This window comes from Trichoderma harzianum (genome assembly GCF_003025095.1).
Source record: "Trichoderma harzianum CBS 226.95 unplaced genomic scaffold M431scaffold_2, whole genome shotgun sequence".
Taxonomy (NCBI): domain Eukaryota; kingdom Fungi; phylum Ascomycota; class Sordariomycetes; order Hypocreales; family Hypocreaceae; genus Trichoderma; species Trichoderma harzianum.
The window spans coordinates 100,783-123,072 of NW_020209250.1; the positions used below are offsets into that span (position 1 = coordinate 100,783).

The window sequence follows — 22,290 nt, forward strand, 5'->3', positions numbered from 1 at the left end:
GCATAAAAGAACGACGATCGGACGTAAAAACAAGGTTCGTAGTGTTTTCCGACAGGGTTGCAAAAAGGTGCGGCTGATAATCCTGGTTTCCGGGTCATCGTCCGTCCATGCTATACTCCTTTACTTCTAGAATGAGTGCACATACTCACCCCCTGCATGTGTGCTTTGGTTCATGTGCCTTTTTGGTAATGTTTCAAAGGTTTCGCGGAATTTACTTGTTACGTTTTCGCGCCCTTGAACAAGACGGAGCAGCCGACGTCTCCACCCAGCGAGATGCTGACTGGTAATATAAATGAACTCCACACACCCTCGAGGTTTATGGTAAGAGGAAGCCAGTAAGTATGAAGTATTAGACGGCAGGCTTGGACAAGGCTATTATGGCACTATATGAGATATGGAGTGCGAGGCGGAAACTTCTCATCTGTACTGCGGCAGTCTTGAGAAGGCGGAATGGTCTTATGGCTGGTAAGAATGGCTTCTTGAAATCGGCATGTTACAAATATGCGTAGTCAGTCAAAATAACTCGACAGTTTCTTTTCCACATGAGAATTGCAGAATCCATCTTGATATATGGGGCAGTCATAGTTGTATTGGGAATGTTATGCGTGAACCCATCGTTAGCCATGCGCATCGGAGAGCTGACCGCCACCAGCTATTTTGGGATTTTGACATTTAGCATCGATCTTTAAAAGCCTCTGAATTGCATCTACGGTCATTATTTAACCTCCTATATCGTCGTAATCTAGCCGAGTGCTGATATGCATACACTTGGTCTTCTTCCAGGTGAGTTGTCTGGCAGTGACCACTTTCTCTATATGGTACCAAGCCATTACTGTTCCTCCGATGAACATTATATCCTGATCAAATTTGCAGAAGTTTTGACCAACAGAGGTAAGGAGGCTACTCGTTCCCACCAAGCTGCATATATGGAGCTACTCGTATCTGTATAGTACTTGTTCGTCCGTGGGTCATAGCAGCCGAGCTGACGCGGGTGGGTCGTTTAATGCGAGATGGGAGGCCATCTGTTGTCTTTCTGAAGATATGTCCTATTTTGGCATTAGGACAAAGACAAGATGATAGGGTCACATTGATTCTCAAGCCGATAATGTTTCGACAAGGTGTTCGGGATCGCTGCCGAAGCTTACAGTAATACAAATCATTCGATGCGCAATGTAATCCTGCGGTCTCCTTGTGGAGAATGGTGGATTACCTGCGCGCGTGAGAGAGCTGAGCCTCTATGGGTCTTCATCGCAAACGCGCGTTTATATAATCGTCCGCTGACGAAAAGAAGTTGCTCAGATTTGGAAGAGACCCATCGCAAATCACGATTAAAAACATTAGTTGCTCCCTTTCGGTACCGTGCTCCCTTCTACGACCCTATTCACTGATTTCAAAGCAGTACAGGATTGCCGGCTAGCTGCTCCTGGCATTCCATCAGCCATCGATATGGAGGAGCGCCGGATGTTTCTTGAAGAAGGGGAGCCTAATACCGATGAAAGCACTAATACATCCATAATCGGTTCCGGTCATCCAAGAGAAGACCTAGAAGGCTGGAGATGGCCATTGATTCTCACATGTCTGGGGTTGACCATGTTGATTGTCGGTGCGTTGAAGCAACAGTCGAATGCGTCTTCATTGGTACGAGCCTCTAACTCTCTTTAGGTTACGATGTTAGCAATGTTGCCAATGTTCAAACCTCTGTCTATGAAGCTTTTGGTCATGTTGAGCTTCTTCCATGGGTGGCTGTTGGGTATAGTACACTGAGTGCTGCTACTGCTCCATCATGGCGCAAGATCACCGCCATCTACCCGCTAAAAGTCGTATTCTTCATCTCAGAAGTATTGATGCTCATTGGATCAATCTTGGCTGGTGCTGCCACCAACATCAACATGGTGATTATCGGGCGCGTGGTTACTGGATTTGGATCAGCAGGAGCTATCATGGCGTATGTATTACCTCAAAAGCAGCAGGTTGTCCTTTGAACATTGGCTAACGTAGTTACGGAGTATAGAGGCAGCATATTCGTTTTACTTCTTACAACACCGACAGAATACGCTCGATATATGGGTCTCTTGGGCGTGTGTTGGGCAGTAGGGCTTGTGCTGGGACCAATTGTTGGAGGTGCTTTTGCCCAGAATAGTCACGCCACTTGGCGTTGGGTAAGTGTATTACGAAGAAACACTTAACTTTGAACCTAGTCGTTAACATGTCTGAATTGTAGGCCATGTATATTAATATTCCCTTCATTGGCCTTATTCTTACGATCGCCGTTATCAGCCTTCCCAGTTTATCCGCAGACCACAGCTCAATGCCATCATCAAAATTAACTAAGATTGACTGGATAGGAGCCATTTCACACTTTGCCTTCGTTATCCTCTCCAGTATGGTCCTCATATTTAGTGGCTCAACGTGGGACTGGGGATTCGGAGGGACGATTGCAGTCTGGGTCATTACGGGCGTTGTCTTCATCTTTTACACAGTGCAGCAACTTAAACCCCTCTTCACCACCCGCGAACATCAGATTTTCCCCGTCGCGTTATTCTTCGAGAACAGAAACTTTCTTCTCATATTTATATCGACTTTTGCTGCCGGCGGCTCCTACGGTATCGCGCTTTACTATACACCCCTGTTTTTTGCTTTTACCCAAGGGTTAAGCCCAATTTCAGCGGCGGTACGATTGTTGCCATACATTGGCAGTTTTATCCTATCAACAGTTGTTGCTGCTGTTCTCTTACCCCGGCTGCGCATTTTCCCACCCTTTTACATCCTGAGTGGCGCCATGATGCTGGCAGGCGCGGGTGGATTATCAGCTCTTGAGCCAAGTACTCCTGATGGCAGAATATTGGGCCTTGATACGCTTGTCGGAATAAGCGTTGGTCTCATCTGGCAAACAGGAAATGCGGTAATGTCACGTCTAGTATCGGACACTCCCGGGCTTGACAAAAGTAATCCTGTCGAGGTGGAAAGAAATGAGGCGCGCAAAGCATCACTACGCCAAGATACTGCCATGATACATCTTGTTTCACAGCTCTTTGGAGTCTCAGTTGCTCTCTCGTGCGCCGGCTGCGTTTTTCAGAATCTTGGATACAACAAGTTGCACGACTCCATCAGCAGTCTTGGTAATTTCTCCGACAAAGACATCCGTGACGCACTTGCCGGCGTCGATTCTAGCATCTTCCGCGCTGGACAAGATCCTCGTGTTATCGGCCTTGCCATTGAAGGTATAACAACGACCATTGGGAAGATCGAATGGATTGCATTTGCAGGGGGCGCTATCACTTTAATCGCAGGCCTTTGTATGAAATGGGAGAAACTTGATTTTGAAGCTCAGTCTTCAGATAACGTCGACGAGATGAAAGTCAATAATGTTGTATGATAGAAACCGGTTTTTCATATTTTTCCTTTTTTTTGATTCGCTTTTTTTTACATATAGATCATAGAGGATAACCGGGAGCGTGCAAGTCGTTATTTAGCAATCATATCAAAGACTCAACGCAGTCATTTGCGTTCTTCGTGCACTCATTGCTGCCATGTGCGCTCACGCTGTGAACAATAGTGAGATCAAATTGGAAGCGGCGAGTTCGGGAGAACCACCGCCCACCAAGAATGGCTGTGGCATCGATCAGAAGCTGCTGTGAGGAGAATATTTATGCCATGAGTATGTATAGTCTGAAGTGTTCGTAAATAGCAAGAAATACCGTATATTCGAAATACCTATTACATCTCAGAACCTCTCAACTCATGATATCCACTCCAATGTCACAGTTCAGAAGAAGGGCGATCGTCACTATAATGTTGTGAGCTATTCTTTTATTAATACACAATACTCTATTGTTAGTTTTATAGCATTTCTTCTTACCTAGGTACTTGAAAACAATATTGGCAGCTATACAACGCGCTGTATAATGATTTGGTAATAGAAATATGTCATTTTCCAACAGAGTCAAACCGTGGTATCCTGCCTCCGCCTTTTCAATATTTATTACTTGGTCGTCGGTCTCGCCTTTGAGCCCCACATCCGAGATCTTATCACGCTATTGAATCCATATTAACAAGATATTATTGACCAAATTATTCGCATTTGAACATGATTATGTGATCAATAAACGAGACAATCTTTCTTACGGATAGAGAATCATGGTCAACTGCCGAGTCGTGTCATAAACTGGAGCGAGATGGAACAATTCTTGGTGGGGCAAAACACCCACCTTTCCACGAATGGCTGCAAAATCCGGCTTTCTATGGCTAGTCCGGAGCACAGTTGAAGCACCCTGTAACTGCCACCCATTTACATGACTCTGGCTTCAATGCGTTGACCATTCACTCTATTACTTGCCAAGTCGTGTATGAGTTGAATATCGTGTGCTTTAAAATCGAGATTACTAAACAAAACCGATTATTAATTCTGAATGATGTTACGATCTAAGGTGCAATGGTAGCTAATGGATTTTGGGATACAAAGATCGATCCTCTCCCAATCAACATGAGCCAACTTCAACCATTACACAGCCTTCACCAAGTTGCTAATCCACGGGTTCATTTAATTTATGAGATTTTTCTCTACAATTCATTCAGGCTGAAAGAACGCAATGGGGGAAAAAATTGTCACTGTTGTTGGTGCCACAGGCATTCAAGGTGGTTCTGTTATTGATGTTCTTCTCAGAGATGATAAATATCATATTCGCGCTGTCACACGAAACTGCGAAAGTCAGTCGGCAAAAGATCTTGCTGCTAAAGGCGTTGAAGTAGTTCAAGCAACCACCAATGATATTTCATCCCTGGCGGCAGCTTTCCAAGGCTCATCGATCATATTTGCTGTGACGGATTTCTTTGGCTTATTTGCAGATAAAGGGCCTTTGAAAGCCATGGAAATTGAGTCCGCTCAAGCTCTCAATTTGGCAAAAGCCGCTGCAGCAACGCCAACACTTGAGCACTATATATGGTCAACTCTACCCGATGCTAAAACCCAGAGCTCAGGAAAATTCTTGGTCCCTCATTTCGAGAGCAAGAATGTCGCCGACCGGTATATACAATCGCAGCCAGAATTGTTTGCAAAGACGACGTTTGTCATTATAGGCTACTACGCTGCAAACTTCTACTGGCAAACACACACCCCAATCTTCATTCCATCGGCTGGTAAACACATCCAGCTCAATGGATACCCAGCCGATACGCCTCTTCGGCCTATCGGTGATGCTAAAAATAATGTGGGAATATTTATCAAGGCTATAATTGATCAGCCCGACAAAACACTACCCGGGAAACATGTGCTTGCCCACACAGAAAATATTACATGTGGGGAAATGCTGCAATTATGGGGGGAAGCTCAAGGAAAAGCAGCTGAGTACATTGAGCTTCGACCAGAAGAATTTAACAAGGTATGGCCAGGTTGGGCCGAGGAGATAGGAATCATGATGCAATTCTTTTGGTGGGCCAAGACCACTAGATCGCAAGATGCGGGCGTGTTAACACGAGATGATTTGGGGATTTCCGAGGGTCTTATTGGGACCAAAGAGGCATTCTCTGCGATGGAATTTTAGTAATGGTTCACAGTACTAGATTTATACATTAGATACTTTTCTGTAGCACTATGAACTATATACTCCGATTTCAGTGTTCTCTATCTGAAGATATATTCGGTTTAATAGCAGGAAGAAACCATAAAGTGCCGAGTCCATAGCGATACATGTTTGGGGTTACTAAGCAGTTGCGTGTGAGGGGCCAACCCAACCCAATGGCCGATCAACTCCGTAAGAGGAGGGGCAAGTCTTCACATTTGAATCAAACCACACTGCAACAGCCAGGAAACTGAGGCAATTAAACATGACGTTACCTTTCTAGACAGAGCAGTAAGCCTCTCTATTCGAAATCAGGCTTGAAAAAGAGGCTCTTCAAGCACACGGCTGGGCATCTGGCAACAAAGAGATACCTTCATAGGCTTTCAGCTCATTCGAGCTGGAGGAGGGGGAGGCGCAATGTTGCCACCACATTCTCTTCTCCCAACTAGGATGCTTCTGCGGTCGCTATTGGTAGCTGGGATCACTAGCCACCCAATGCTTCTCGCTCCAGGATTAGCGACTCTGAAATTCCTGTCCAAGCCCCGAGGCCCTTTGTTTAACGTTGAAAGAAATCCACTGCTGCATAGCATCGTGAAAAACGTCCTCTACAACCACTTTTGCGCTGGTGAGAATGCCAGCGAAGTTAAGGCTACAATACAAAACATAAAAAATATGGGATTCCGCGGGGTTATTCTTACCTATGCAAAAGAGGGCCCTGGGAAAACCGATGAGAAAGACCAAGCCGATTCCAAATCACAACAAGTCGACCCTGAGATTGAAACATGGCACCAAGGTGTTTTGCAGACAGTCCAAATGATTGGCGATGGAGACTTTTTAGCATTAAAGTAAGGCATATCTCTTTTCCCTTTCATGGTTTACTGTGCCGATCTAGACGACTGACGCGAGGATAGGTTGACCGGGGCCGGTGCGGCTGTGACAACGGCGCTGTCTCACGGTAAACCTCTTCCCACCCAGATGGAGAGCGCATTGGTAGCTCTCTGCGACGAAGCTATTCGCCGACGTGTAAACATTTTTTTAGACGCAGAACAGCACCATGTTCAGCCTGGAATTGATAAAGTCGCTCTCGATCTGATGCGCCGCTACAATCGGGGTGACATGGCGGTGGTATTCAACACCTATCAGGCCTATCTGAAGTCGACATCGGGAACCCTTCTTGATCACTTACACTGTGCGAAACAAGAAGGATTCATAATTGGCATAAAGCTGGTTCGTGGTGCATATATGAGCACAGAGCCTCGCCATCTTATCCACGATACCAAGGCAGAGACAGATGCTTCGTACGATCTCATTGCAGAAAGTCTCATCCAAGGCCAATCGACCGCCTGGAAACAAGATGAATCTTTCACTTCTCCGAGACTACAGCTGTTTTTGGCAACTCATAATCGCGCTAGCACTCTGAAGGCTCAAGAGCTGCAACAGTCTCGCACAAACGCCGGACTGCCGCGCATTCAGGTTCAATACGGCCAGCTACTGGGGATGGCAGATGAAGTAAGCTTTACACTTCTTCAGCGAAACAAACAAGATATCGAAAGCCAAGGGTCCGTAAGTGAGGTATACAAATGCCTTACTTGGGGGACAATTGGGGACTGTATTTTTTATCTCTTACGGCGTGCCAACGAGAACAAAGATGCTGTGTCCAGAACATTGGCCGAATACCAAGCGCTGAGGAGAGAGGTGGTTAGAAGAGTCAAGAGCGTGTTCTCATTTTAAACATGGCACTCGAAATTGACACTTTAGTTCCTTGGCTACTAGATCAACCTGTATACTCATGATACACAGATGGTTAAATACAGCTCAAATTAAGGATCATGATGGTAGGATCCAATAGCCATGTCTCCATTTCATGACGTGCTTTGACTAAATTATACACCTCACTGCATCTCAACAACCTTGCTGTGTTGGGCCAAATTCCTCATTGTGCCTGGGGATCTTTCTGTCTGCGCCTTGCTTCATAAGATTTCCACCAAGTCGCCGAGTTTGCCCACAATGCTGGAAATATCACGGATGCGAATTAGCATAAATCCAATGATGGGGTCCGTTTGAGTGTGGATGTGGAAAGAGGGATTTTGGAAGAAGCTCGAGGAGAAGATAACTTACCCATAGCGAATAAAGTCAATGCCTCTAATGATCCATGTATTAGTAAAACAGGACTCTCTCTTCAAACGAAGGTACTGTGAGAAACTTACCTGCATCCAAATGACCTTGTGGAGTGTTGGTATCCGGATGTAAACCATCAGTCCCTTTAGCCACGCTATAGAGACATTCGATGCTTCCAGATGTGATGACAGGCTCTCCGCTTGCCATGCATTCAATATCCTCTGTTCCATCCGACGACATCAGCATAGATATCAGATGACACGCGAATTGCCTCTTACGTTGTTGGATGCCTTTGGGTGTAAAGGCTTCTGTGTGCGATAGCTCATGGATCAAAGTTGTGACTAGGAATTGTCCCAGCCAACCTATGTCAGACTTCTGGTAAATCAGTTTATCCAATGCAGTTTTCTGATATGCATTAGGTTGAGAATTTGTTGGGACATGTAGCCTCCGCAGTTCAAGGCCATCCATTACCGAGTTCGATTCAGCGGTTATCCATTGATCAGACCGTGCCGGGCAAAGAGTCAAGGTTTCGTCGAGATTTTCGGGTGATGGGTTCTCTACGTATGCGTATACGTCCAAAGTTGGGATAACGAGCGATCCTATGTTGCGGTGAGTTTGCCCACGAACTTCTTCGCAGATCTCTGCCACTCCAACCCATATATAGCCTGTGCGAGCAGAATGAGATCCTACAGCCCGGGATACGAAATACGTCCCGTCGTAAGCTGTTTCAAATATCAGCATTAGTACAATCTCTCTTCTGCATCTCGAAAACTCACGGTTTGTAGCTTGGGGATAGTCTGCCCGAGTCAGTAAAAACAGGAAACGGAACGTTTGAGAAGGAAATTGGGGCTCATCGAACCGTCGATATATCGTGTGCCACGGTCATTGTATTCGAACATGTATTCTGTTTCGTCACAATACATTTGCAGTTTTGGATGACCAGGAATGTGGTTACCAAGTAAGTATTGCTGAATCGTGTACTTCATGGTGAATAACATGGCTATACAAGACAATGATGCATTAGCTTCCACTCTATTCGCGTTTTTCATCAAGGTATACTTACTACGCGTATGTAACATTGCATCCATATTTCCCCTGTTCCACTCTGGATTGTCGGGAAAGTACAGTCTTCTAATCAAAAAGCTGTATGTTGAAAACACATTGTCTTCATCAAAGGTTCGGTCCTGTTTTGTGGCCTTATGAGGTAGAAGTAGGCCGGTACCGTCGTCGTTAAAAAGCGGAATGAGTAAGTCCATCATTTCAAATGCATTTCCCAGCTACACTCGAGGTCAACAATAGGCTCAGTCACTGGCAAGAAATATAATATCTCACAATGAGCTCTGCGTCCTCAAAAGCCTGCTCAATATAGGGAGCGATTCTCCCATTTCGGCAGTTTTGAAAAGCATCTTTATTACCTCTTGACCTGACTTTTGAAGAAGAAGTGAGGTTTGCGATGGGATGATCAGTTGGCAAAGACGACGTGACGAGTACAAGGCCTAGAAGCACAAGTAGTTGAACAAAGGACAGTAGTGACGGCTTCATGGTTGTGAAGAAAGGAATACGAATGGCTCTGGCTGCCTGAACAAAGCTGATCTAGCTGGCATACTAGAACAAGCAATATATGTATAGGGAATGCGAATTATCGCGATATGAGTTGTGTTGGAGAGAAGTCGAAGAGGCACGCGACACTGCAACAGCACAAACACCATGTTACCTTCGTAAAATTAAGCAAATAGAGTTTCTGGTCTAGGAACCAACAAATTCCCCAGTGGTGACATATCGTGATAATACTAACACGCCTGAGCGTCAACAGAATGTCGCCGGTAGTAGCAGCGCAACAACCAACGATTGTTTGTCAACAGATCGCCTCATTTCACAGGCATAGGACACGGTTGGTGATACGATAGTAGAGATGAGTTGAAAAAATGAAATCAAGAGACGAAAAGGCATATAGTCGTCGCCGGATGCCTCAATCATCAGTATTTTACGATTGTGGCGAAGACATTACAACCACATCATACCGCTCAAAATATTGCTGCATCACTCTACAGTTCAAATCTCGGTTATCAGAAATTTTTCCCTCTCTTTCTTCTGCAAACATGCCTTGGAAAAGGCCTTGGGCTATTGCATGCCTGCTTGCATGGGCTACGATATTAGTGGCAGCAAGAACACCCGAGCAACTTTCGTCGAATATATACGATGCAACAGCTTTCCAATCTCAGTTCAACAGATGTCCAATTCCATGTTCGGGTAAGACCCCTGAGAATTGGAACGTTTACTCTTCTTTCGAACGACTTTCGCAATGCGACCGTCCTATGCTTTTTGACCTGGCAATACATACGCCCGTCAATGACCGGACAAAATCTGTGTTAATTCGTGCATGCACGGCTGCTGTATCGAATGGAAGACCTTCACATGAATCGGAAGCTGCGAAAAAAGAACTCGACACATGCGGACATTCTTATGTCCAAACCAAAGTCCCACTACAACTTTCTCAGAATGTTGGCAAATCCGCGACTCTATCCAGCGGACATTTGGTGACGCTACTTGACCAGATGAAGGATTATTCGGTCAATACTGTGGCCACCAACGGCTGCATCAAAGACAATGATATCATGCTGAGCTACTTTAATGGATTGGTGGTAGGCATTTACGTTGGGAAGTCAATGGCCTCAGATACTATCTCATCCATGATTGACCATCTGTCCGATCCGCACAGGGAACTGAGCAATGCTACTGTCAGTATGCTAGCACAGATTTGTGGCCAGGAAAACGACATGGATCATACAGCTGGTGTGGCAATAGCATTGGAAACCGACATTGACTATGTCCAATCCGCGTTGCTGTCATGGAATCAGGGAGAGTGTGCCAGCAAACCTAAGGCAGCAGACAGCCGATCCACTTCCCAAGAACTCATCGTTCACCAAGTGCCTCTACCAGCCGCCGTTAGCTCAGTGGCCAAGGGTTTTACGGACTTAAAGCTTTCATCCAAGCTATTGGAAGGATTAAGAGCCACCGCCGAGCTTCTAGACACTCAGGCCAATGCCAAATATTGCATCAAACACCAAATTGCCCCCGGCGAGTCATGCGCCTCGATAGCAAAAGCGTGCAAGATCTCAGTCGCTGACTTCCTCAAGTACAACGACGTCAAGGGAGACGGGGACGACTGGTGTAGAAAGCTGCAAGCGGGGAAGAATGCATGCTGTTCATCTGGCTCAAGCAAACCACTCCCTGAAGACAATGGTGACTGCTTTACACAAACCATAAAGGCAGGCGACGACTGTTCAGTCATTGGTCTGCCTTGGAATCTCACACCAAACGATATAGAAGGCTTCAACAACAAGATAACTTGGGGTTGGAGAGGCTGTCCCAACTTGACCATTGGTCTCAAAATCTGTTTCAGCAAAGGCTCGCCACCGATGCCAGCACCCGTCAGCAACGCCGTCTGTGGCCCTCAGAAGCCCGGCACCGTCAGTCCAGGGCCAGTCGCAGATGCTTCTGTTCTGGCCAAGCTCAATCCATGCCCCCTCAACTCTTGTTGTAACATTTGGGGTCAATGCGGAATCGATTCTCTCTTTTGCACAAAAGCAGACGGGCCGACGGGAAACCCTGGAACCGCACCGCCTGACTCGAATGGATGTATCTCAAACTGCGGTACCGACATTGTCAACAACGGCAAACCCCCCTCGAGCGGATTCCAACGCATTGGCTATTACGAAGCATTCAATTGGGAGCGTTCATGCTTGCACATGAGATCAGAAATGTCAAACACGCAAGAATACACTCATATACACTGGGCGTTTGGAGACGTCAAAAGTGACATGTCAGTTTCTGTCAACGATACATACGGTCAATGGGATGGATTCATGAGGTTGAAGGACGTCAAAAAGATTGTTTCATTTGGTGGCTGGGGGTTTTCGACCGGAGTTGCATCATATGAAGTGCTCCGCAAAGCTATGTCTCCTGAGAGTCGAGATCGCTTCGTTTCAAACGTTGTGTCTTTTGTGAAAGAAGCAAACATCGATGGCATAGACCTCGATTGGGAATACCCTGGCGTGAGTCAGACCCTCAACATTTTCGCTTGTTGTTTCGGCCTCTGTTGTGCTAACATTCCGATCCAATATAGGCACCTGACATACCTGGTATTCCAGCAGGTCTACCAAGCGACACTCGCAACTATCTCGATACACTGCGCGCGTTGCGAAAAGCGTTGCCAGCCAAGTATTCTGTGTCCATTGCTGTCCCTGCCTCGTACTGGTATCTCAGGCCTTTTCCGATCCAAGAAATGTCCCAAGTGGTGGATTACATCGTATATATGGCATACGATCTTCACGGTAAGCAACATCATCGGCTTACTACAAGAATCGTTACCACAGGGATTAACCTACGTGATAGGTCAATGGGATGTTGGAAATGGGTGGGCCATGTCCGGATGCCCAGGTGGAAATTGTCTAAGAAGCCTTGTTAACCAGACAGAAGTCTTTTGGCACTTTCCATGAGTAAGTCAGCAGTCGGCCCAGCAATAGCGACTGAGAAATGACGTGGAATTGCTAATTCATCTTGCATTCAGTTACCAAAGCCGGCGTGGATGCCAACAAGGTCTTCGTAGGAGAATCTAGTTATGGAAGATCGTTTCGAATGGCCAAGACTGGCTGTACTGGGCCCGATTGCACATTTACCGGCACGAACGGTCAATCTGACGCTGCAAAAGGGAGATGCACAAACGCCAGCGGGTATCTTTCTAATGCAGAGATCAACGAGATCATATCCAAGCCGTCAAAGTCGAAAAAGACATGGTTCGACAAGGATACTGGGTCGGATTATCTGGTGTATGATGGTAAGACTATCACCACTCGCGGCTTCTCCAGATACTGTATTGCATGCTAATATCAATGCAAACGTTGAATGGGTGGCATACATGTCCGATCACACAAAGGAAGTCCGTCGCGACAAATGGAAGCAGCTCAACTTTGGCGGATCAGTCGACTGGGCGGTTGACTTGCAAGAATTTAACGGGGCAGACACCGTTGGCCCGTATGGAGATTACAACAACTCTTCTTGTATACAAGTCTTTGACAATATGATATGGGACTGGCTCAATCCATCCATAGAGGCAGTCGTCGGATGCACGAATATCCTTCAGCCCTCACCTCTTCCAGCTACAGTTACGCTTAAGGCATATACGACAATTACTCTCCAATCTGGAACGTCATTTAGCACGACGGTAGTATCTGCACCTTTTTCCATCTCAGAAGTTGGCTATCAGCCGTTTACTTTCAATGAGTCGGATATCAGTTCGTTGAGTTCCGGACAAATCTTCACGTATAATCCCACTCCCAGGATAACGCCAAATCCCGTTACGATCCCCATACCTGCTGGCTGGACAGTTACAGGAATAGGAAAAGTCACGAAAGAAGATCCATCAAAGGAACCTTCCAAGTCAATTATTGGACTTCCACAAGCGACTAGCACCACCACTTCATCCCATGACGGAATGGGCTTCTTGCTGCCCATTACCTGGCTCCCAACGGTGAGCTACAAAATTCCGTCAGTGCTTACTCCTAAGCCACCAGCTCCGACGGAGCTCCCTGATGATGACGAGCACCCAATCGTCAATCCTCCTACTCCTCCCGGTGTTGTTGATTGTAAAAACGATTCATGCACCAAGGGCCAGGACTGCGAGAATGACGAGTGTTTGCGGGGAGGTGATTGTTTCGGTGAATCATGTGTGTCTGCTGGAAAATGCAAAGGGAAGAAATGCGTCCGTGGAGGAAATTGCGTTGGCTCCCAATGTCAACGCGGAGGAGTTTGTGAAGGAGAAGCATGCGAAAAAGGAGGCGGTTGTTCTAAAAAGTCCTCTGGAAGCTGCAATTCTGGAGAGTGCAAGGGCAAAGGCTGTTTCCCTCGATCCAAGTGCTCTGGCGCACAATGCGAGAGACTCACTATCAAACCTCTTCCCCGTCCAAAGGGCACTCCTGTGAGCTTTCCAAGGCCTACATGCCTCTTTGGATGCCCGAAACTCCCCGAGTGTCCTTCTTGGGACCTCTTGTGCAACGCACCATGCGGCCTGATTGGTTGTCCTCCGGGCCGTCAACCAACAGCCAAAGCTTGCACAACTTTACAAACGGGTAGAGAGTGCACGGAATTCATCAGCAGTACCCAAGTGCAGACGAAGCCAACTACAAGCTGGTCGACTACTACTCGAACTCAATGCGAGAACGTAGTCGATTGCGACGCTGCCGACATGACTGTCACGACGACTATAAAATCGTCAAGTGAAGAGCCAGATCCAACCTACATTGCAAAGGTCATCGGGTACGAAGGGATGAAGCTACTGAGAGATGAAGCTCTTTTCGCGTCCATTGGTAAAGACGAAGACGATTTTTTCTCTCTGCTCGAGTCCCCCACGACGACCACTTCAGAGATGCCTTCAACGTCTTCGGAAGAGGCTACTCCAGAGCCTACTCCAGAGCCTACTCAGGCGCCAAAAGTCACCTGTGGGATTGCGCTTTACCCACCAATCTTGTGGCGATTGGATATAATTGACATGACAGGCAGTTGGGTTTTGGACGATGAAGGTAAAAGTCTCAAAAAGGAGATCAAAGGCTGCGGTGCAGTGACAGGATGGGAATGGTTCAGAAGGGAGGATGGCACACGTGAGTGCCGCTTCAACCTACCACTGATTATGAAGAAAGGGTGCGTGGAGAGGGCGATAGCCTCCGCAGGTGGTCCGGATATAGATTGTATTTTCGCCTTTGGCTAATGCCGAGATCCGAGTTGGGACTATTTCAGCGCGAAAGTCCGCAATGGAAATCCTCGGGAGTCCGCAGATGAAGTCCTTATTTCTACTCCGTAAATCCTTGCAAAAACCACCGGACCCCAGCTTACATAGATGCCGCGCGGTTGGCAAAAACAAGGGACCGCAAAATGAATAGACAACATTTGACATATGTAACGGAGGCATGGAGTACAAAGTGAATAGTAGAGAACATCCTTGCCTTTAACTAAAGAATAGGAAGCACACTCTATGACGCCTTATCCAATACGTCCTATCAAGTGGCTAGTTGTGTGCGGGGTATTGGCGAGCATTATAAAGCATCTCATAGATTGCGGAATTGCATCAAGATGTGCGTTGATCGCGCATTGGGAGCCCAACCTATATAAACTGCTACCCCTCTTATCTTTCTACCTACGCGCTACCCAAGACAGCGATTTCTATCAATAATTGACACACTTGACTATTCACTGTATTCAACATTGCCGGTATCATGACTGCCAAAATCAAGCTGTATACCAACCACGGCTGCCCTTGTGCGTATATAATTACCAAGCAAAGTCATGGTCATGACAACACTAACATCAGTGATACCATAGGGGCCCACCGTGCTCATATTGCACTGGCAGAGCTGAAAATCCCATTTGAAGAGGAAATCATTGACTTGAGTGTTCCTCGTACGCCGGAGTACCTGGCAATCAACCCTCGTGGCCTCGTTCCTAGCCTTTCCTACAATGGCCAGATTATTACAGAGTCTGCTATTGTCGCTCAGTTCCTAGCCGATGCCTATCCGTCCCACCTGGTCCCGAATGGAGGTACTCCTGAGGCGGCTCTTACTCGCGCCAGAATAAACTTCTTTGTCGATACCTTTTTTAGCAAGGTCAATTCTCTTTATCACAAAGCGCTTTTCGCCAAGACAGATGAAGAGGCCGAGGAGGCTGCTGCGGAATTTGTGAAGCAGCTTGAGAAGGAGGTTGAGCCGCTGTTAAGCGACGCAGCCCCGTATTTTGGAGGAAGTAAGACATTGACGTTGGCTGAGGTATGTTATCAAAAGAATAAAAGAGAAGAGACATGAAAAAACATGATTGTACTAATCCTGACGATAGGTCCTCACCGGATCTTTCATTCTACGATTGCTCTCTCTGCCAAAGAATGGTGTTGGGCCAGAGAGTTTGATCAAAGAACTGCCTACCAAGACACCCAACTTTTATAAATGGGCAACTACAGTGATTGAACATCCCAGTGTGAATGGAATATGGAACGAGGAAAAGGTTGTGGCTGGCACCAAGGCCCGCCTTGCAAAGTTGAAGGCATAAATTTGACGTTGTGAGAAATGATCGTTAGAGTAGAGTGAAAACATGAATCACCAGCTCCTTTCAGCAAATGGCTTCACACATTTGACGTGACTGTAGTGGTATGTGTTACCAATAAATAATAATCAGTAATAGGCCACTTTGGCTGTGCGTCGATAATTCCCACGATACGTAAATCTTTGTTGCATAAAAACTAAACTAACGAAATTGTCGCCAAATCCTCGACGCCAACCAATCCGACAGAGCATGCTATTTTCGGCTGCCGGAACGCGCCGAGGTCGAGTTTCATTAGCTCAGAAATGCTCAGAAATACACCATATGCGCGATCTATCCCCGCATCGAGTAGCGCAAATGACAGTGGAATGGCGTGCTTACCGCTTGGCTAGGGCAGAGAACTTCAACTTTTAACCGAAGACATTCACGTATTGATAGAAGCAATCTACTCATAAACGTCAGGAACCCGTCTCACGATGACTCAAGTCACTCTTCCCACGGCACTCGGCCCTCAAGAGGATCTACAAACTGTTGTGGAAAGTCGGACGAGGGAATGGCACTTTCACATCTATTTCCTGCTGCAGTCGCCTACTGAGACAGCCGCAGCGCTCGCGCTTCGTGACGCCGTATTGAGACTCCGTCGTGATGGTAGGCAAAGTCTAAGCCGGCCTCGATTCTTCACTGACCACGATCATGTAGGCGCCTTCGTCGCCGTCCCTCTACAAAGGGTGAATAAGGAACCCATCGGGCCTCATCCTGCTGGGTCGTATGAGAGTAAGTGGAAACACTCGTGACTACGGTTGATACCAATAATACAAGACTAATTCTTGGACAAAGTTTGGGTTCCGGACACTTCATTCTCTGAAGTGTTTTTCTACTTGGCAACAAACCGAGGAAATCTGAGGTATGCATCCCCGCCTTTTTGCTTAACATGTGAGGCGTAAGCCACCACGGTCTACTCTTCCCACCCTAAATGCATTACGCTTCCCGATGGCCAAGACAAACACAGGTCATTTCAATTCTAAGAAACTATATAGTATCCTGGTCCATCCTCTAACATCTCAACAACGCCGAGATCACGAAACTCGGAATGCTTGGCTGGGTACTCCCTGGCCCATCTACCTAGACGGGTTACCGCGTAAAAGTGACGAGGTTCCACTTCAGTATCCTGAGCTACGCCTTGGTTGGTCTACTGCGCCTGAAGACGAAATCTCTCTCGATGAGAGGCGAAGGAGGGGGGCGAAGATCGAGGCATTGCTGGCCAACGATCCTGAAGCGGCTCCTGCTCCTGTAAATTAACGATGGAGATATTTTTTAAGAAATAACATGACTTACCAGGGATGCAATAGCGTATTCATTGCGTTTTGATGACAATGGATATTATAATAGTTACAACTCTCTTCCAATCGACACATAACAAGTTGTTACTGCATGAACGCGTAATTACACAACACTGTAGTGTGGGAGACAACTCTTTTGTTGCACCTGGAGCATCTTTCTTAAGCTATATCTTTTGCTATCAGTGAGATTACGCCTTGTGGTGAAACTGAAGACAGTTTTTCAGTCTTACTGTCAAGGGCCAACTCTGTTGGCCTGCACAAGGAGCAACAGCAGCAGGAGTAATTTCAGTCATGAGCGGCATAAGCATGCAAGAGAGTCTACAACTACTGAGATACGGGCATATTAACTTAACAAAGTCAATAGAGAAGTCAATTACAGGCGTTACCAGGAGAAGATCGTGTTCAAAGACTTGTGCCCCGCATAGTAGACGCCCAGACACGCTGCAAACAACCCCGATCATCACTGTAAGCGCTAATCTCCGCAGTATCTTCATCCTCGTAGGCCATTAATCCGGTCACTAACTCCATGTATTAGCTGGTGCCCTAATCCTTTCTAGCCAATCGGATTTGTACTCCTGCCAGCGTCTTTGCCACGTTCGCGCGGCTGGTCAAAACACGGTCCTGCTTCAAGATAAATATTACATCAATTGTCCAATTTTATACCAAGTGGCTACTCAGCCTTGACGAATGGCTCAATACTAGAATGGCTGCGCCTTTGGAACTAAGAGCCTGCAAATCATGCGCAAAGTCGAAGAGAAAATGTGATAAGCAGATGTTGTCCTGCCAGAGATGCAAAGACGCGGGCATCGACTGCGTGTACCCACCGCCAAGGCAATCCTCATATGTGCTATTAAACGATTGTCACTTGTCTAATGAGGCTGCTGGCTTGCCAAAATCCTCCGCCGGGATTCGTGAGATTGGAGATGTTAATACTGCAACACAATCATCGGCAGTTGATCTCTCAGTTGATCTCTCGATCCATTCCCATCAACGTTTCAGCGCACATTCGCCTTCAGATTGGTTTCTTTCGCCAGAGACATGGAAGATCGAGCCATATCCTATTCACATTAATCCAAACATGAACCTGTTCTCTAGCTCCATGCTGAAACGTTATGTCTCGGTGATCCAGCACTGGCTAAAGAGTTGGGTCATGTCGGGCAGCAATCCATTCATACACCCTCAGTTGTATCGGACTCGATTTCCAACCTGCGTTCAAGTTGCCTACACCACTTTATCAGCCTATATTAACAGAACCGAAACCAATTCGGAAATCATCTTGAGGATAATAGAGAGTCAAGCCAATGAATTGGTGAGCAACACAGACATAAGCGTCAACGACGTGCTAGAATCTCTCGACCCTTTGGAGCATCTAGCTCGAGCCCACGCCTTGATGGTGTACCAAATTATATGCCTCTTCGATGGCGATATCCGATCGCGCCATCTCGCTGAAGGCCGCGCCAACATCTTGGTCCGCTGGGTTACGCAGATGGTCGAATGTGCCAGTAGCAGCCTATACCTGCTGTCGTTAACGCTCGATCCCCTCGATCTCGTAGAAACTACTAGCCCAGTCAACCCATCGAGCGTGACCGGCGGCACGGAGCATCTATGGCACACTTGGATTCTGGCAGAAAGTATACGGCGTACGTGGTTAACGGCTACGGGGCTACAAGCCTTATACTTAACACTGCAACAAGGCTGGGCTTTTTGTCCTGGGGGCATGATGTTTACGACACGCCGCGGGGTTTGGGAAGCCAAAACGGCTTTTGCGTGGGAGAGATTATGTTTAGAGACGGACATTGGATTCATTCAGAGATTTGAGACGGAGAAGCTTTTTACAGAAGCCAGTCCTTTAGAAATCGACGAATTTGGGAAGATGATACTGGAGAGTACATATGGTACAGAACGAATGGAGCGGTGGACTCAATGACAGCACACTTGTCAAAATAAATCTCGTCTAGAGTTGTATATTTTCTTCTAATAGCTTTATCACCGACCGCATTTTATGGCCTAGATCCCCAAGGCTTGATTCGTTCGGCTGCTGCCGACCAGATTGAGCCAACCATCGATTCTGGATTTTGAACCAAAGGTTGGGGTGGCCTTCCTCTGAGCCAGCTATTAGCCTACAGCTTTGCTGATCCGCTTACCTCGATTATAAAGATGACCGCTATAACCAACATCTCATGTCAAAGTGCGTCTTCTAGAATAAAGCTCTCCATTATTCGTACCTTCATGATCTTTGGCCATTCCAACAATCTTCCACGTTCCAACATTGACACAAATGATGTTATTCTATGAGGCCAGCTCAGGTAGCGGACAGATTTTAGTAAGCTTGGCAGCACATATATCGGGAATATTCACCGCGGTTCCTTAGACCACCGCTTAACAGTATGTCTGTGGATAGAATTGGGAGCATTGTACGAAGTCCGAGAGTTGCCATCATCCCATGGCCAAAATATACTGAAACACATCGGAACTTTCGTAGAGAAGGCAGCTTTCATGTACAGTGCTCTAAAGCTTCCCGCGTCCTGCAACCTTTGAATGCGGCGACTAAGCGAAATGGGATAGCTCCCGCTATTTTTCACCCAAATTCGCCGAGCTAAATCTGATCCACTCCGCAAGCAACTCTTCTCTCGGCTTCTAGACGAAAACTACGAGTAAGCAGATGCCTACTTCCACCACACAAATGGCAGATTCAGCTGAGAATCAATGATATGAAACAGCCAAATCGGTGCAGAGCATGCGACCGTCGGTTTAATGCCGACCATCTCAGATTAAGCCGCTGCCAAGTGGCTTAGAAATGCGGACATGCGCGGAAAATTCGGATGCATAGAAAAACCGATGTGTAGTATGGGGAGAGGAGATTGAGGCACCTGGGGTGCCAGATTTGCCCACTCTTGAGTGTTCAATCCGAGTATAAATAGGACGTATGGCTCATAAAGATTTTGCAAGTACCAATAAGACAACATTTGTAACGACTTATAAGACAGTGAACTAACAAACGCAACAATGGCTATACAAAGAGTTCTGATCACCGGCGCAAACGGCTTCCTGGGAGAGAGCCTATGTCGAAAATTCTGTCTCGAGGGATGGGAGACATATGGCTTGGTGCGTTCTGCTGAAAAGGTGGCCGGCCTGTTGGAAAATGAGATTATTCCGCTAGTGGGCGCGCCTGGAGACGTGGGCTTTCTTGAGGAGATCAAAGATGTCGAGTTCGATGTCATTATTTCTACTACTGAAGACATGGTCCGTTACGAAGCCCACTTTGCCGACATCATTGCTCTTGTTATTTCTGCATCTACAGCGGCAAATCGTGCAGGAAAGAAACCTCTCCTCTTGTTCACCACTGGCGCTAAAGACACCGGGCCTTCTGGCCTTGTCTCATCCAAAAATTTCGTGGTAACAGACGAGTCAACTGTTCCCCGCGATCCTCTACCAATGCATGTTATACGATATAATACTATACAACAATCATTCAATCATGCCGACAACTTTCACGCAATTTTAGCTCGACCGACGCTTATTTACGGTCGGAGTGCCTCCTGGTATGGAACAATTCTTCATCAAGCTGCTACCGGGGATCAAATCGTTCTATATGGCTCTGAGGATGTTGTCTACCACGGCGTCCACGTTGATGATGTGGCCGATGCATATTTTTTGCTGGCGACTAAGGTTGGGCCGCGAGGCCATGGCGAGCTGTATAATATAGCAAACGATGACTACGAAACTCTTGGCGCCATTGCAGAGGCAGTCAGCAAACAATACGGAGGCAGGCATACGATCACTTTTAAACCTGTGGAGAGCGGGAAGCTTTATCAAGAGCTTACTGGCTTCTCTCACGCCATGAGTGCCGAAAAGCTAAAAAGGGCTGCTGGTTGGAAACAAAAGAAGCCTGGTTTCATTGAGGGTCTGAAGGTGTACAGCGCAAGCTACAATGAGCTTGTCCAAAAGGGGGACGCAAGAGCCTTGCGGATAATTGAGTATCAAAAGTTGGCGGATGTCAAAACTGAGGATCTGCCATTGTGAATTTGCGATATAGGTTGTCAATACCTACCTATCCAGAGCCGCTCGCTACCTTACAAACATAGTCGACGGTGGAAGTGGAAACTGGGATCCATCATCACACTTATCACTGAGCAGCCTAAATGAGATTAGCCAATCATATGTTAGATATATATCAATGCAGCGAAATAGGACGCAACAGACGAACTTGGTAGAAATAATCTAATTGTGCGTTTAATAAATAGCCCAACCTTGAAACTTTAGCCTAGTCATATTCCACATGTTGCGTAATCTAGCATTGAACATCAAAGGCTATCTGCTGCCCTATACAACGATCGAGATGCAAATTTATGGCCAAAAGGACTAGATAAATATGTCGAAAGTATAATATGTCGAAAGTATGAGTCTTAAATACCGACCCGGAAGATATGACATGACGAGAAATAAATGATAGCATTTGGGGATGACTTTTTGTATCTTCACATCGGCCATGATGTAGTTCTTCAATACAGCCTTGTACTGGTGTATTTCTTTACAATGTATACAGGTGAAACTGTTCCTTGGACACACACCTGGCCTGTCTGAAATGTATTAACTTTATGTTTGTCATCAGCTTGCCACCAGCCCTGTAATTGCGGCCCACGATCTAACATGTGTTTTATCGATCAACATTAACTCATGCCATTGGTCAAGTCAATAGCTCCTCGCCCTACTCAAAGACTTTATAATACATTCAGGACATATTTTCTCGAAACCCTATGCGTATCGCTGTTCCTGGAACTCATGGGCTGTTTCACTATCCATTACTCTTGAGGTTTTGGTTCATAAATGACTGCGTCAAATTATCTCCACTACAGATGAGTGAAAATGAGTCTTGGTAGTAGACCAGATGTCATATGATGCAGGTTTTATATAATCCTACCACTCATGCGGTTATATCACTAACAAATCAGGGGTATGGCCTTCTAACCTAACTGCTTTCCTAACTAGGTTATGAGAGCGAATGTGCGGTATTCGATGAGCAAATGATTATGTGATATCTGGGTACATATGCAAGCCCAGATGCAGTACCAAAGGACTAATAACTAATTTAGAGCAAATCGCGTGTCAAGATGTAATGCACATGAAGCTTGAAATGTTCGGCTTTCCACTGAGGCCATGCCACATCGTAGAACCAAGCCTTTGAGATAAAA

The 22,290-nt window shown here is 46.4% G+C and overlaps 9 protein-coding genes across 9 annotated transcripts; 8 read left to right on the top strand and 1 right to left on the bottom strand.

Annotated features, from left to right (window-relative positions):
• Positions 1 to 1,461: 1,461 nt before the first annotated feature.
• Positions 1,462 to 3,376, top strand: M431DRAFT_74988 (hypothetical protein; the record flags this gene model as incomplete). Its single annotated transcript, XM_024922293.1, has 5 exons — positions 1,462 to 1,603; positions 1,663 to 1,945; positions 2,012 to 2,159; positions 2,222 to 2,907; positions 2,968 to 3,376. 5 exons carry the CDS (start codon positions 1,462 to 1,464, stop codon positions 3,374 to 3,376), a joined length of 1,668 nt encoding a protein of 555 aa, XP_024778164.1.
• A 1,213-nt stretch (positions 3,377 to 4,589) lies between these two features.
• M431DRAFT_543476 (hypothetical protein) lies at positions 4,590 to 5,540 on the top strand (the record flags this gene model as incomplete). Its single annotated transcript, XM_024921153.1, has 1 exon — positions 4,590 to 5,540. One exon carries the CDS (start codon positions 4,590 to 4,592, stop codon positions 5,538 to 5,540), a length of 951 nt encoding a protein of 316 aa, XP_024778165.1.
• Positions 5,541 to 5,789: 249 nt separating this feature from the next.
• Positions 5,790 to 7,693, top strand: M431DRAFT_515706 (hypothetical protein). Its single transcript, XM_024920278.1, has 2 exons — positions 5,790 to 6,403; positions 6,470 to 7,693. Exons 1-2 carry the CDS (start codon positions 5,976 to 5,978, stop codon positions 7,287 to 7,289), a joined length of 1,248 nt encoding a protein of 415 aa, XP_024778166.1. The 5' UTR covers positions 5,790 to 5,975; the 3' UTR covers positions 7,290 to 7,693.
• On the bottom strand, positions 7,492 to 8,953 carry M431DRAFT_75539 (hypothetical protein; the record flags this gene model as incomplete). Its single annotated transcript, XM_024922348.1, has 6 exons — positions 7,492 to 7,568; positions 7,677 to 7,700; positions 7,766 to 7,897; positions 7,955 to 8,473; positions 8,536 to 8,676; positions 8,743 to 8,953. Coding segments are annotated over 6 exons (1,104 nt in total), but the record flags the coding sequence as incomplete, so codon positions are not given.
• An 822-nt stretch (positions 8,954 to 9,775) lies between these two features.
• Positions 9,776 to 14,439, top strand: M431DRAFT_477708 (glycoside hydrolase family 18 protein; the record flags this gene model as incomplete). Its single annotated transcript, XM_024915596.1, has 4 exons — positions 9,776 to 11,731; positions 11,803 to 12,010; positions 12,247 to 12,513; positions 12,545 to 14,439. 4 exons carry the CDS (start codon positions 9,776 to 9,778, stop codon positions 14,437 to 14,439), a joined length of 4,326 nt encoding a protein of 1,441 aa, XP_024778168.1.
• A 505-nt stretch (positions 14,440 to 14,944) lies between these two features.
• Positions 14,945 to 15,767, top strand: M431DRAFT_75160 (hypothetical protein; the record flags this gene model as incomplete). The annotated part of the gene is made up of 3 exons (XM_024922312.1): positions 14,945 to 14,987; positions 15,051 to 15,490; positions 15,558 to 15,767. 3 exons carry the CDS (start codon positions 14,945 to 14,947, stop codon positions 15,765 to 15,767), a joined length of 693 nt encoding a protein of 230 aa, XP_024778169.1.
• A 399-nt stretch (positions 15,768 to 16,166) lies between these two features.
• On the top strand, positions 16,167 to 17,190 carry M431DRAFT_503477 (hypothetical protein). The gene is made up of 4 exons (XM_024918310.1): positions 16,167 to 16,406; positions 16,458 to 16,532; positions 16,596 to 16,662; positions 16,796 to 17,190. The coding sequence occupies exons 1-4, from the start codon at positions 16,235 to 16,237 to the stop codon at positions 17,055 to 17,057; spliced, it is 576 nt and encodes a 191-aa protein (XP_024778170.1). The 5' UTR covers positions 16,167 to 16,234; the 3' UTR covers positions 17,058 to 17,190.
• A 611-nt stretch (positions 17,191 to 17,801) lies between these two features.
• Positions 17,802 to 19,025, top strand: M431DRAFT_73974 (hypothetical protein; the record flags this gene model as incomplete). Its single annotated transcript, XM_024922176.1, has 2 exons — positions 17,802 to 18,062; positions 18,135 to 19,025. The coding sequence occupies 2 exons, from the start codon at positions 17,802 to 17,804 to the stop codon at positions 19,023 to 19,025; spliced, it is 1,152 nt and encodes a 383-aa protein (XP_024778171.1).
• Positions 19,026 to 20,119: 1,094 nt separating this feature from the next.
• On the top strand, positions 20,120 to 21,070 carry M431DRAFT_67908 (hypothetical protein; the record flags this gene model as incomplete). The annotated part of the gene is made up of 1 exon (XM_024921748.1): positions 20,120 to 21,070. A coding segment is annotated over one exon (951 nt), but the record flags the coding sequence as incomplete, so codon positions are not given.
• Between the last annotated feature and the right edge of the window lie 1,220 nt (positions 21,071 to 22,290).